The sequence below is a fragment of the Camelus bactrianus genome, chromosome 9, assembly GCF_048773025.1.
Source record: "Camelus bactrianus isolate YW-2024 breed Bactrian camel chromosome 9, ASM4877302v1, whole genome shotgun sequence".
Taxonomy (NCBI): domain Eukaryota; kingdom Metazoa; phylum Chordata; class Mammalia; order Artiodactyla; family Camelidae; genus Camelus; species Camelus bactrianus.
The window spans coordinates 72,595,540-72,610,959 of NC_133547.1; the positions used below are offsets into that span (position 1 = coordinate 72,595,540).

The 15,420-nt window shown below is 37.2% G+C and overlaps 1 protein-coding gene across 5 annotated transcripts in view; it reads left to right on the plus strand.

Moving 5' to 3' along the window:
* The window catches only part of RPGRIP1L (RPGRIP1 like), an 89,901-nt gene extending 74,780 nt beyond the window's left edge, over positions 1-15,121 (plus strand). For 3 of the 5 annotated variants that reach the window (XM_074370727.1, XM_074370728.1, XM_074370729.1), the window contains exons 24-26: positions 4,837-4,921; positions 9,755-9,888; positions 12,148-15,121. In XM_074370727.1, coding sequence (XP_074226828.1) covers positions 4,837-4,921; positions 9,755-9,888; positions 12,148-12,260 — 332 coding nt within the window. In that variant the 3' untranslated portion in view covers positions 12,261-15,121. Of the gene's footprint in view, positions 1-2,267; positions 2,557-4,836; positions 4,922-9,754; positions 9,889-12,147 lie in introns of those variants that run through there. The other 2 variants (XR_012509300.1, XM_074370730.1) reach the window with 2 other exon arrangements.
* Positions 15,122-15,420: the final 299 nt, after the last annotated feature.

A 15,420-nucleotide genomic window follows, 5' to 3' on the forward strand; every position in this document is an offset into this window, starting at 1 on the left:
GTCAGGACAAGAGTCTGATTCCTCCTTCCTTTCACTGATTTGATCTAATAGAACATTTCCAAAACTATTTTCTCAAGCTTCCTAGAGACCTTTTAATTGCAAAGTATCAGAAAAGTAAGCCATAATTACAATATTATTAGTAATGAAAGAAATATTTAGTCAACTAATTTTAATGAAGATACCCCAAGAAAAGAGGCAAGCTCTTCTGGCTTTTGTTTTATTTGCTGTGAAGGTCAGCAGTAGAATGTTTGGTTGAACTGACAACAAAGTTGTCTTTTAGAAATTGGTTGCGCATTGAGAACTTGGCCATGCAGCAGAACAGATGTTTCCATTTGCTTAAGGAGCAACGCACATCATACTTTGGATGAAACCTGTGATACATGCTGAAGCATCCTGAATTTTGTACATTCTCACATAATGACCTAGGTCTTTTGGAGGCTTTTTGCTGGTTGGTTGGCATTGATTTGGGTTTTTTTATTTTTAACTTTTTTTCCTTTTACTGCAAGATACCCTACTATTTAATTGGTATTTTAAGAGTTGTTTATGTTTCTGATTGAATTAGTCATTTGACAGCAACAAGAAAACCAATAACCTATTAGAATTGAATTCATTGGAAGTATTTACTATATCCTTCTGAAGTTTCTTTTTCTACATATTGAGACTTAACTATGTAGAATTTTCAAGGTTAATTGAAAAGGATTTTAAGGATATTTATCTGGTGGGAAGGGAGAGGAATGTACTTTGTGCTTCGAAGCAAAATACTGCTGTTTTATATCTACTGCATCTGAAAAAGTGAAGTCCTAAGTCATCAGCAAATTTGAAAAATAATTCATATTAACCTGGTATTTTTCACTTAAGTAGGACATATTGAAAATGTTTATTTTAAAATTATTATGTTTGCATCTCCTTCATTGCAGGGGAATCTCCTTGAATCTTTAGTTGATAAGTAACTATCTCATCTAATTAGTGTAATGATTTACTATGCACTTGTTACTTGATATAAAAGGTCAATATAGTGTAGCCTTACATCTTCCAAATCTTATTACATGTTAATGAAAGTTAACTTTATTTCCAAACTGACTTTTCAGTTCACACAAAATTTAAAGGACGATTAGTGCTGTCTCCTATTTGAACACCATTCCAGTTGAGAGGTTGACTGAACCTCACAATGATTTTTACCCTGAATATGACTTGAACCTATTCAAAAGGGATTTCAATGCTGAGGCCTAAATGAGGTACATAAAATGAGAGATCTAGACTAGTGATCCCCAGGATTTTTCATTGCTTAATTCAGTCTTTATTAAGAAGTGTTAATATCAGTTTCACCTACACAAAATATATACCTTCTTAGGACTACTAACACTGAAAAAAACAAAGTTAAATTTACTTCTAGACATTGGTAGCAAGAACAAAACATTTGTATTTTATTGGGCTTGAAAATTTTGCTCGGAGAATGCTGAGAAAGCAAGAAAATAGTTTGGGGGAAAAATAAGATTAATGGTAGGTCTAAAGAATGTTGTTTGAGCTGAATAAAATCTTCTAGGGAATTGACAGTGGGAAGAAAAAAGATTAATGAAATCGCCCAAAGTTTTTATGAAACCTATACAGATCTAAGCCTTTACTAACTCTGAGCATTAAAGAGTCTATCTTTCGGATCAAAGTTTAATTCAGGAGATGAAAAGGATGCAGAGCTTTAGATTTTGTTACTAATGGGAGGAAAAACGTGGCAAACATAAGGACTGGGGGGATGATAACACTTTAACACAACAGTTATCTGAGATTCAAGGCTATCAACCCTTTATATAATTAAACCATCTGCATTTCTCACTTCTGCCAAATGACATTGATAAAGAATATAAGGGTTTCTCCAGCCTGCAGAAGTGAGGGATATGTTTTTAATGGTAGGCAATTCAAGATCAATTCAAGTATTTGGACTCTGGTCTGTATCTTTTTTGAGACATAAACTTTCAGTATATTATGTCAAAATCTGGCAAGTCCTAAACAAATGTGATTTCCAACAAGAATGAAAGCTAAATAGGTTGACTTCTGGAGAGTTCTGATACTTTTCATAATCACCAGAATTACTTTTTAAAGGGTATATTTGAAGTTTTGATTAAAGTGTAGATTTATTTTTAACGATCTGATTTCAGAACACCAAGTGGATGTCCTTAGGATCATGACCTCATTATAGGTGGCCAGAGTGGCCCTATCTCCCACATGATTAACACAAAAATGTTCACTAGTTCCTGATCTTATTCAAAAATCAGGCAAAGGAATGTTGGACTAAACATGTTCTCAGTGGTATCCTGACCAACAGATCAGCAGCTGGGAAGATGTTAGAAATGCAAATTCGCAGGCCCTACCTCAGACCTACTGAATTAGAAATTGAAGGTGAGCTCAGTAACCTGCATTTTAACAAGCCCTCCAGGGATTCTGATGCACATTAAAGACCAGCAACCATTAGGCTACACTGAGATGCCCACTCTAGGCCTTGTTTGTGCAAGCAGGAGAGCTGTCGTTCTAACTCGGTACACTTTTGGAGAACCAAATTCATTGGTAAGTAGCTTGAGTTTTTTTGATAAGGTTTTTTTTTTTTCAAATTTAGCTTTATTTTATTTATTTGTTGTTTTTTATTGAAGTATATTTGATTTACAGTGTTGTGTTAGTTTCTGGTGTACAGCAAAGTGATTCAGTTGTACATATATATATTCTTTTTCATATACTTTTCCATTATGATTTATTATAAGATATTTAAAAAGTTCCTTCTGCTATACAGTAGGTCTTTGCTATTTATCTACTTTATATATAGTAATGTAGATTTGTTAATCTCAAACTACACTTTCAGTTAGAGATAATGATAAAATTCTGGAGATGGATAGCGAAGATGGTTGCAAAACTGTGTGAGTGTACTTAATGCCACTGAACTTTATGTTTAAAAATTATTAAAATGGTAAATTTTATGTTAAGTATATTTTACCACATTAAAAAAAAATGTCCAAGCTATTGAGATTCATCAGAACTGGTCTCATTTAATTGAAAGACTATCTGGATGTTAGACTTTGAATTGTCTTTTTTTTTTTCAAATCACTGAGTTTACCCTTGTTTTCAAGCAGTGTTAACACTGTATTGTATATTTGAAAGCTGCTAAGAGAATAAAGAAAAAAATTAAAACCATGTGAGGTGATGTTAACTTGCTGTGATAAACATTTTGCAGTACATACGTACATCAAATCACTATGTTGTACACCTAATACTTACACAATGTTATATGTCAGTTATATCTCAATAAAACTGGGAAGAATTATCAAAAAATTATCGCAAAGAGAATGTAGACCACTATGGCTTAAAAGCTGTAGAACTCCAAAGTCAAAAAGGATATGATCTATAGTATCTTTAATCAGTGATTAACAGCAAAAACAAAAAATTTCCATTTGGGAAAAAATTTTTCAAATTTAGCGTGGCATACTGGTAGCCAAAATGAGGTCCCATCTCTCAGCATTGGTGGAAAAGCATGACTTTTTAGCACTGATAAGTAAAACACTATTTTTACAAAATTTACAAGAACTCTGTCTTTTTTGATTCCTATGAATTTCAGTAATCTATATAATTGGTCACATTTACTAATATGGTATTGTCCAAGGAGCAGTAAGCTTAGAGTTGCTGTTTGACCTTGGTTCTTCCTTTTTTTAAACCACAAGTCCACTCCTACAGAGCTTTGTGTCTCTTACCATGTATGCCTAATTTGGTGCCTGGCATGTGCCTTTTTGGCCTTCAGTTAATATTTGCTCAACTGAGCCAACAATTAAATGAGTTCATAGCATCGTAATTTGAGATTGAACTCATTTTCCAGGGAAGCATTCTCAGTAGAAAATGTTTGTTCCCAGAGGAGTCTGGCTTTAGAATTGTCATGGTATCTTTCACCCTTTGTATACTTTTTTAATCAGGGATAATCTCTAAATTGAGATCTGGTCAAAGGAGAGGCTTCAACTCCAAAATGACATCTGAAAAAGAAGTGTCTTCAGAAGCTAAGGCATGGCTGAAAGGCTGCCGAGCTGAGAAAAAATAACCAGGATGAAAATTGGAGTGTTTGCACTCTGAGATGCCATTTTCCCAAAGTGCAGACACTTATTTACAGTTTCAGGTGTTCACCACCTTCCTGGTGGGACTTTAGATCAGTTATCTAATCTTGTATTTCAGCTAAGTAAAGTCTAGCCACATTCCTGCTTGCCAACGTGTAGCTTTAAAAACCAAAGACAGACTTCACACCCTGAAAAGCCTCTCTCTCCCTTCCTCCACATTTCTCTCCCGTACCCACCACCCAAACACCAGCAAATGTCAGCCTGTGGATTGCCTCAGCCCAGTGCACTAGGATGCCTCTTTTATTGCATGTTGTGGCAGGAGAGAAGGATTAAATTACCGGGGCTGTCAGGAAGGACAAGCTCTCTGCCATACATTATCATTATCACTTGCTTCTTGGGTGAGAGAAAATGCAGTAAATCCCTCAAATACAAAGCAATAAAGACCGCTGGCTTTTACTGTCATGACTGCCACTGCCATTAACAGGCAGTGACAGCGATGTGGCACTCTTAGATGTTGCTTGTATCTTTTCTGACAGTGTGCACATAAACCTGCCAGTGACATGACATTAGATCACATGACTATTCAGATTTGATTCTGGTTTCCAGCGCTGCGCTCTTTTCCCAGGCGTACAAGTGAGGTGGCATGACTTGCGTCTCTAAAAATAGGTATTTATACAAATACAGAATGGTACTAAATGTAGCCTATTCCTGAGTGGCTTCTTTTTGTGGATTTTTTTTTTTTTTTTTTTTGGTTTAGTGATCTATGTGGATAAAGAAAACAACCAAGCAAAGAGAGACATCTTAAAAGCGATACTACTAAAACAAGAGATGCCCAATAGAAGGTACATTTAAGTGTTCTGAATTACCTGATGGTTTATATAAAGCCGATCTCCGTAGCATGGCGTGGTGAAAAAAGTTACAAGATGAGGAAGCGGAACACCCGACTTCTCCAGTTCACTCTATGTTCTTGCATGAGTATGTGATCTCTGGGTCTCTTTCCTCCTTGCCTCTCATACACAGTAACTGTAAAGATCCTATAGTGCTTCGCAAACCAAAAGACTGTATATTGTAGTATATGGAGTATCCCATTGACGTTCAATTCTAACTGTAAAGCGCATAACAGTGGTTGCAAGGAAGATGTACTCTGGACTCGATGGCTGGAGTATAAATTCTCATTCCATCACTTACTAGCTGTCTGACTTCAGACAGCCACCCTGTGCCTCACTTTCTGCATCTGTAAAATGGAGATAATAATACCATATGGGGTTGTTGTGAGCATTAAATGATATGATACATGTAAGATGAATAGAATAGCATCTGACACATAGTAAGTGCACAGTGAGTACTCATTGCGGTCATTGTAAGTAGTAGTAATATTAATATTATTATTTGTAATAGCTCATCAGCCTTTCAGACTAATTTTTACCTTACTGTCACTGTTTAATAATTCATCATTTCCTGTTTGGTTTTTTTTTTATGCTTTTTGGGGCAAATTTGAAGAGGACATTTTGCAATTTGGGTCAGTAGAGAAATTATACCCTTTTGAGAGGGAAGAAAACCTGATCTTAGTAAGTTTGTGCTTTTGAGTGAGCTCCCATTTGTGCAGGCGGAGGTGTTATCTAAGTGTTGCCTGTTAACCCCTGAGCTGGGCTTCGCCAGCGCCCCTTTGCTGGCTCGTCCCCCTTGGCCTGGGTGGACCCTTTATCTCTCCGTTGTCCTCTTCTCCTTGCCTTTATGGCCCATGGATAACAACGTCTTACTGCCTCAAAAATGGAGCTTACCTTGCCATCTGAGAAAGACTCAAATTTTTCTCTTTCCTAGAGATCATGAAGTGAATGAAAAAGACATGATATTTTTCAAAAGAGCTTCCAGTTAGCAACTAATCTTCTGTTTCATGAAAGGAGACTGGAATTCTTAGCTCCTAGGATCTGATAGTAGCTTTTTCATTGGTTCCTTGAAATACATGTGTTATTTCTTTGGATCTTAATTCTGAAGAAAGAATGAGAAAACCCTGTTAATTACCCTCAGGTTCTGTTTTTCCCAGGACAGTAGATAATCACTCAAGTTTTACTTGCTTACTTTGTATACTTCAGTTTCTTTCAAGGGGTATCCTGGGTCACTAGTTTAAACAGCACTGGCCATGTCGTCTGCTCTCTGCGGTTAACAAGTTGGGTCATCACTGGCCAGGACTGAGTCTTAAAAATAAAAAATAAAAAAGTCCACAATAACTGTCATGACTGCCACTCTCCCATCGTTGTTTCCCTAAAAAAATCTCTCAACGCTCCACAGAGACACAGATGTTCTTGTCATTTAGGAGAAAAACTGAGAGAGGTAGTGCAGGTGCAGAGTGACTGACACAGGGATGATGGCAGCCGAGGGAGGGCTTGGAGTGCCGGCTGCGCGCTCCTCTGACCGCCGCGGGAGGGACTGGGCTGTCACAGGAGAGAATGCCCTGTCCCACTTCTCTCCCTCAAAAGTATCTCTTTCTTAAGGAAAAAAAAAGAGAGAGAGAGAGTTTACATTTACATTTTTCCATGGCCAAAAGGCAGTTGTTACTCCAGTGAATGTTCTTACCTTTTTAAAATACTCTGAGGTCACATTACTTAAAGTACCTGCTAGTTTATAAGAATTAATTTTCTCAGACAGCAGCCCTGTTGAATATTGGTGATAACTTATAGAGCCACAGTTAGAGAAGTCTGAGAAATCTTCCCTGACTTGCATAAAATTATGTATATTATATCATGAATTACATACAGTACCTTTGCATTCTGACCCAGGCTGAATCTGCAAATATACAAGTGTCTCCTTAAAGGGGAGGCAACACACTGAAATGGGAATTTGAAAAGTATTTATTGGACGTCACAGTTTTGACACCGACTTAAGGTTCCTTTTTTGTTTCTTTAACCGTGTTCTGTTGTGCAGATCCAAGAGAACCATCAGCATTCCAACACGTAAGACCCAGAGGTGACCCTTAGACTCTTCTGTCCTGTTTCATATAAAAATGAAGTGTTCCAGAATGAGGCAAGAGTCAAAAATGTTAAATGAGCTAAGGAGTTTTAGTGCCTTGTGATTTCCTAAACTACAGCAAGTGACGTTTGAGGTCTAAATCTTGAGACCCAGCCCAAGGCCTGCCTTCGGCAGTAAACCTTCCCCAAATGAGCCAGCCTTCAATTAGGACTTCAGTGCTGCAGTTCACATAGTAATCCAACAAATATTTATGATCCCTACGTACGTATCAGGAGCTAAAATGGTGAGCAAGGGGAAGTCTCTTCTCTCATGGAGTTTACATCCCACTGAGCAGGATGGTCAACAAGTAAACCAAGAAACCAATTCCATGTTACCATAAGTACTAAGAAAAAGCTGAACGAGCTGCTAAAATAGAAAAGAACAGTGCAGGAAAACCCAAGGAGGTGACATTTAAGCTGGTTAGTGAAGAATGAGGGGACCCAGTCAAGTCGTGAGCAGCCCAAGGAAGATGGTTCCAGGCAGAGGGAATTCCAGACATGAAGGAAGATAGAGGTGTGTTTTTAGGACCTGGCAAGGGACATTTGCAGGAGGGAGAGAAGGGAAGAGGAGGCAGGAGCAGCCCATGTGGGACTTCCTGTTTGGAACTCCCTTGGGTCCTTGGCATCCACCTGTGTGTATATCCAGGTCCTCAGACTAGACTGTCAGCCTCTTCAGCACATAAAGCAAGGTTTCACCTCTTTGTTCAAGATAAGGTAAGGTGTGTCTGTGTTTCCATGTATGTGTACATACAGTTTAGCTTAAGCCAAGCTATAGTTTTTAAATTATTTTAGTATGTCTTCCTCCCTTTTCTGCTTAACTTTAATTTCTTAATTTTATATTTGACATCTCATTTTGCTCTTTATAGAATTTAAAGCCAGAATATTGCATTTTTTGTTTTTAGCGCTTTCTCTGGCACTTAGAAGGGCTTTTTTTTTTCCTTTTTGTCTTAGTTCCCACATATTCAGTGCAGGCAATAGTCTGCATTTGTAAAGTGATATAAATATGATCCTTAGATATGAGACATTATATAAGGATAACACTTAACATTACAATCTGAAACCTTCTGTCTTTTCTGTAAGTCTTGTGAGTATAAAATGTGCATCAAATATCACTTCTAATTCCTGCTCATCTAAACATATTCATTTTAAGACAATTTCTTTCATCATTGTTCTTATTTGAGTGATATAGTCCTTGTATAATTTGAGTGTCTCAGTTTTCAATTGAAGCAAGCCTTTCCCATGCCTTCTTTTTCTCTCCCCTTAGAAATGTAGAAGCTTAAGGAGCTCTATCTAGATTAAAAACAGTAATAATAAAAGAGCAAACATTTACTCAGTGCTTACTATGTTCCAGGCACTGTTTACATGTATCATCTCATTTGATCCTCACAAGAGCCCTACGAGATAGGTATAATTATTCTTAGTCTACATATAAGGAAACTGAGATCAGAGAGGTTAAGTAACTTGTACAAGGTTACACAGCTAATAAGTCGGAAAGCAGAAATTTGAACCCAGAATGGATGCCCTTAACCACTCCATCTTAATCCCTCTGTTTTATGCATCGTATAAAATATCCATCTTATCCACTTGCAGACCAGGATCTGCACTCTTCACAATTATGTAATTATTGTGTGACTAGATACTACCTTTGGTTTCAACTTAAAGGATTTCTATTTTCTAATCAAAATGTATTGCTAGCTAAAAACAGGACTTAGTAAAGGAATGAAATGTTGAATACTTATTTTTAGCTAATTATTTAAAAATATTGTCATGTTTACCTGTAAGCATTTGGAAAGAATTTTATTTGTGCATATTGTTCAAGGCATGATGTCTCAGAGACTTAGATTTTTATCTAAGAATGTTATCTAAAAAAACAAGATTTCTTGTTTTGTTTCTGATTTGGAATGGATACCTTTTGAAAATGGTTAAAATGGTAGTTTACAAGCATTCATGGTTTAAGCTGTGCTGCCAAGACATATCAAAAGAGTTCTTAACTGTAAATTTCTGTCATTTGGTCAGTCCAAGTGTGTTTGGCCTCAGCACAAGCCACTAATTCAAATCAGTTCCATCAGAACCCTATAATTATATGTCTAAAAGTAAAATAAAACTTGGATGTTATGATTGTAGGTTAAAAGATTGCTGAAGTAATACAAACATTTCATATAGCTGTTGGGCAGAGCTACAACATTTATCTGACATAATTCAGAATATATAGAACACAGTTGTTTGAATTGCTTAGTAGCAATTCCAAAGTTGTGCATTTCTATAGAAAAGCTTGCATTTCTATTTGAAATACTGCCCTAACCTCCAGGGTCTTTATTCACTTGATCCTTTTAGCCTTAAAAGTAGACGTGTCAAAATATGATCAGATAGTGTATAATAGAGTGGACATCTGGTTCTTCTCTTCGCCTAGTAATTTTCTCAGATTCTAGAGGTAAATGCCCATCAGGGCTTAGAAAAGTGGATTAGTGTTCATGTGAAGGCTGGGTGCACTATAATAATTCTAACAGTTCATGTAATAACTTATCTCACCTAATATAATTTTCTTTCTATTGGAATAATTGGAAACTTCGAGATTTAACAGTTAGTGATAAAAGCCCATGATGGGAGTTTTGTTTCGCGGTGATTTTTTTCTCCCTTTGCAGTGATGTTCTCTGTCCCCTCCCTCCTCAGTGTTCGCTTCACTGTGGTCAGTGACCCTCCGGAGGATGAGCAGGATCTGGAGTGCGAGGACATCGGCATCACTGACGTTGACCTCGCTGACTTGTTTCAGGAAGGGAGAGACATCATCGAGCAAAATATTGACGGTACGAGTGGAAGTATTGCTCAATCTGTACAACCAGCAACTGCTGAAATCAAAGTTCTTTATTAAAACCTTCTTTTTGCAGGCTGCAAAGACGTTGAGTCACACATTAGTGGGATCCTTTGCAGCTCAAGCTGACTCTTTTGTTGAAGCTGGAATCCCCTCCCTGCATTCCCCCACCCTCCTTACCCTCTCCTTCTGCCTTCCTTTGAATCAACAGAAATTTAAAAATAATTACTTGCATTTCACAAAAAAATTTCCATTTTGTTAGTATTGGGGGATGGTGTGATAAAAATTGGATTTTTGGCTATTGGATTTTTTTTAATGTTGTTTATGGAAGGCTCATGCGGTCAAGCCTTATTTCAGCTAAGGCATGTTACTCTGGGTGATCATTGTCATGTCTTTTGCAAGGTTTCTCTCTGATTCAGTGTTGCAGTTCAGTGACACAGTCACTGCAAATAACCCTGAGTCTTTTTGATCACTTGTTTCCCATCAGGATTCAGGCAGGAGTTAGGAATTCTTGACAAGAGATGCTCTCCTAGATTTTCAGCTCACCAGGTGGAGTCCCCACGAGGCCTTATTTCTACCCTTTATCCTTGTGTCACAAATTTAGAACATGCTGAAGGAATCATGCTTTATGAAACCAAGACTTTTCTTTAATCATAATCAGGCATGGCCTGGGCTATACATAGTAAATGGAGGAATGAGGCTGAATCTTTGTCTCATCTGTTAAGGTAGCAGGGCCACCATTGGGAACATGTACAGAGTCTGTTCACTCATTTATTCGTGCATTAAACAAGCACTTAATTGAGCACCTCTTAAGTGCCAGGCACTCTGCTTACACCACAGTTCAGCTGGGGTTCGTATGTCAAGCTGCTTGTCCTGGGTATGTGTCAGGTGCTCGAAAGTCAGGATCAAGCCAAGTGATTAACCAAATCAGCCCAGGTAACCAAATTAGAAACCTATTCTAGGAAATGTTATAAACTATACAAATCACAACTTTGTTTAGCAGGCACAGAAGAAAAAGATAAAAGGATTAAAATACCAACCTAAATCCATTAAAGACACCCGGAACCAAGAAAGCCTGACAAAAATGACCAAAATTATCTGTGCTTTTCATTGTTAATCTTTTCTCCAATCCATTCTGTTTCACAATCAACCCATCTCCTCATTCTGCAAGACCACATATGAGCATACTGATCTGATACAAACAGCTCTTGTGGCCTTGAGCTGGGAAAGAGTCAGAAAATTAAACACTGATCAGGGCAGGTTTTTAATGCTTTGCTCCATGCCAGGCATGGAAGTGAGAAGTCCCAAAGAAGAGGGGAAGACTCGGGCATGATCTGGGGACCCCTTGTGCCCCTGCAATCTCCCTGCCTGCTCATTTCTCCACCTTAAGTCTTTGTATACTAAGTTTTAGTTGAAGATTTCTTTACAGATTTTCTTGGAATTAAACACACACACATAGTGAAAGTTCAAGTAAAACCACAAGGAAAGTAAACAGGAAACTATGTAAGTGCCATCAAACTTACAAAGTCCAAAATTCTGGCCTTGAGTTACTAGTATCACCGTCCACAGAGCGATGGGGTCACAAGTACTGAATCAGCATCCCCTTTGGCCCCCACCACTGAGCTCAGAGAATTATCACTGAAAGCTGTGTCCCTTTCCCAGAAAAATGCACAGACACTCAGAATTTTATATCTGCCTTCCTACAGCATCAGTTCATCGACCCTCAAATCCAGTCCATAGACCTTAAGATTCAGGCTCTGCCATTTTAAGTATTTCTAATCTCACACATAATCTATTTTAAATGGAATGCTTTCCTTAGAAAGATAAATAACATTGCAAGTTATGATTATGTAGCTTCTTTACTGTGGGTTGCCATTCTGATATCTGTTACTAACACTGTATGTTAGAACAAATTCTTCGTTGTCAGATATTGATCCTTTTTAGATCTTTTATTTCTTACTAAGAAATTCTGATTCTGTGTGGGAATCATTATCCTATATCCTTTCCACTAGGTAAATGTCAGAATTAAATCTTTAGTTTAACTCCACAAGCAATGTGTATGTATACATGCAATACATCTAAAATGCATATCTTCATACACACAAGACAAGCTTAATTTTTAGATGTCTAAGCTGCCAGTAAATTTTGGACTTTTAGAGAGCTGTTTTCATCTTTTCAACTACTGTGTCAGCTAGCCTATCTGAAGAAAAATCTGTTGAGTGATACTAACACTTTTCCGCTATTTTCTCCCTAGTTTTTGACACACGAGCAGATGGTGGAAGTATTGGCAAGCTCAGGGTAACAGTGGAAGCACTCCATGCCCTACGGTCTGTCTACGAGCAATACAGAGATGACTTGGAGGCTTGAAAGAAACCGCTCCAGAGGCATCTCCTACTCCTGAGTAAATGCTCACATACATGAAAGCACTTAGATGAGATCTCTGTAATTACTCTGGTGTATATAATCTATAATTCATGGGAGGCTGGGGGAAAGGAGGAGGCCTGGGTTTAAAGTGTTCAAGTTTTGTATACTTTTTCATTTGTTTATTTTTCTATTCCCTCCTTCCCATGACTGCCACCCCTCAGGACTTAAGTTCTCCACAGTGGGCAACACCTTCTCAATAATTTATATCTACACGATAGCATGAGAAAGTCTATTTGCATTTTCAACATTTTCTTATGAAGAACTGAAATGCAATTCCCATTTTTATTTTTAATAAGCAAAAAGCATTAATCTTAGAAAACCTATGAAAAAGAAATACTTTTATGATATCCCTAATTGTCCCACTAAATGGAACGCCTATGATTAGCCTCATTAAGAGTTTTATACTGTGAAGATTTTATTAGAAGCAATATATGAAAATTACTTGGATTAATGTGTTAATCTTCCTCTTTAAAATGCTAATATCCACTTTATGCACATTAAAGCTCAGTATGCATTTTCTTTGATGCATGCCATTTCTATCAATTAAATATAAAGAATGAGACTTGGCACCAACTTATTAAATTACTGCAAGTTTTTTTGTTTTTCTTCTTAAACATTACAGTTCTTATTTGTATGATTTTCATGTGTTTGTGATGGTAATATAGGACCCAGGGCTGTGTGTAGGTAAAGAGATAGATACATAGATGTATATGAAATTCACACTTCGAAAACTTAGCTTATGACATAGAAAGAAAATACTAAAAATGTGGCTCAAATTCTGATATGCTTAGTTAGACCTGAAAGGAGTATCTTTTTATCTTTTTTTAAAATTTGCATCAAGCTGGTACAATGCTAGGGTGTATCTGGATAACCAGATCCTCGAAAAGCAGCTCAGAAAGTTAATTTTCTAGCTTTTACTCAATCTCACTGAAGGATTTAATTGATATTTTTAATGGAGCTGTGAATCAATGCTGCAAAGGAATTGTCTCTAGAGGTCTGGGATATAATGCATTTCATTTTTTAATTTACTTTTTTATTTGTCATTTTCTTCAAAGGATTTTTATAGGCTGTGGGTTTTCACTGTTTGCAAACAGGCTATGTTCCTTCTTAAGCATATGTAAAGTATTCAGGGAGATAAGTAATTTATTAAAATCTACCTAATTTGCCGTGATATATTAAATCTCTGCTTCAGTGATCACAGACCATTTCATTTAGAGAATTAGGCATTCCCTCTTTGTGTGATTAAAGCTCTGGAAAATGAGTTCTTTGCTCCTATTTGTGAACATTCAAAGCCTGCTAATGGCAAGAAGATGGAATAGATTATGAGACAATTCATTACAGTTCAACAGAAAAAAAAAAAGCAGCCATAATGCAAAAATGCAAGTATGAATATCTGCATATAGTTTGAACCATCTGTGCTCTAATGGCTTCAGTAATGACTCTCGTCTTTAGGAGGCTTTGAAATGACATCCGTACAATATTAATTTGTTGATGTACATTGTGGGACCAGTAGAGTATGATCTGACCGCAGAAATCTATAAATTCTGTCTCTACGATTGGGCCTCCCTGTCTGGGGCCTGCCATCTCCAAGAAGAATCTTGCTCTCTTCAAACTCTGAGAATCTTCATAACAACTCATTCCTCTGGAACCTTCTAGAGACCACAAACATCTGTGGACTAAACCTCTCCAACCCTAGTAAACAGCCACATGTTTGTTGTCACTTCAGCTGGCTCTGAGCTCATCTTTTTGGCCCCTCTTTCTAGCTTTCTTTGGCTTTAAGCAGTTACAGTGTCATTAAGGCCCATAATATTCCCTGCACTAATTTAAAACAGCCTGATTATACCCTGGGATTAACTGAGTGGTTTTTAAGACATTTATTGTGGTATTCTCCCAAGAGGTTTGTATTATTGTTTTAAAACGTTACATCCCAAACTAAAGACCCTTTCTGCAGGGAAGACCGGATTGTGCTGACTTCTTATGATCTTTAAGTGGAAAGGGGAAGTTTTTATTAGAAAACTTCTGAGATCTAGTCAACTGTGTGGAATGTGTACCTCAGATTACATTGGAGAATTAGCCGTCTTTCTGTGACTTTCATGTGTATCATAACAGATTATTAAATATTCCTCTTCTAGTTTTAAAATACTGAGCTTCAAACTACATGAATTTTCACAAAACTCCTCATAAGAAGTTAAATAGCTGCTTGACACATTCTGAAGTGGGTAAGTGGTATTGGATGCTTCAAATGGGTTTCATAATCTGTCTGAGAATAGGTTTTTTTTTTCTGTCTTGTGTTGACCAGAGTTCATTAAAAAGGTCAGTACCTTTCAGGATACAGAGCAGTGGTTTCCTCTTGGTGACCCAAGCCTGAGCCATTAAGTACGGCTTGAGGGTAGGGGGTGCCAACAGTGGCCCTGCCACCCAGATACACCAGCTTTAGGTAAAGCCTGTGTGAACTTACCACTCTTGGTGTAAATGAACACAGTACACTCAGCACTTTCGGGGTTGTAATGCTTTTAGTTTGGGAGTATAAATAGAGATGTGATGTGGTGTGCGGGAGAGTGTATTTTACATGTTTTTTTGCCTACTGTAGTAGAAATGTCAAATTCCTAGCCACTGTCATGAGAAGCAGTTGACAAAAATAAGTTTTATGGTTCACAGTGTGGTTTACGTAGAGAACATTTCTCTTCACTCTCAGTTTCAACATGTTTTCTAAATTATCACGGTTTATTGCCATTTAACTTAAATTAGTTTTTTTAAGAATAAATAGAGAATATATTTAATCAAATAAAGAACAGCCACATTGAAATTCTGCTGTTCCTGCCATTCACTCGTTACCACAAAACACAAATAATTTCTACGTATTATGAAGAAGTGTGGGCTGAGAAGTGGTCTTGTGATTGGGGAGGTTCTGTGTGCACCCATGTTCCCACAACAAAACATAAATTATTTTAGTAATCTGGCATCAAGAGCTGTGACAATGAAAACCACTTCTTACACATGTTCTAACAAGAATCTGATTAACATTTTTGTGGATGTGGAAAATAAGGGTTTTTTTAGTCAAACTGGCACTATTGCTGAATTTAGAATGATTTCCTTATGCTCT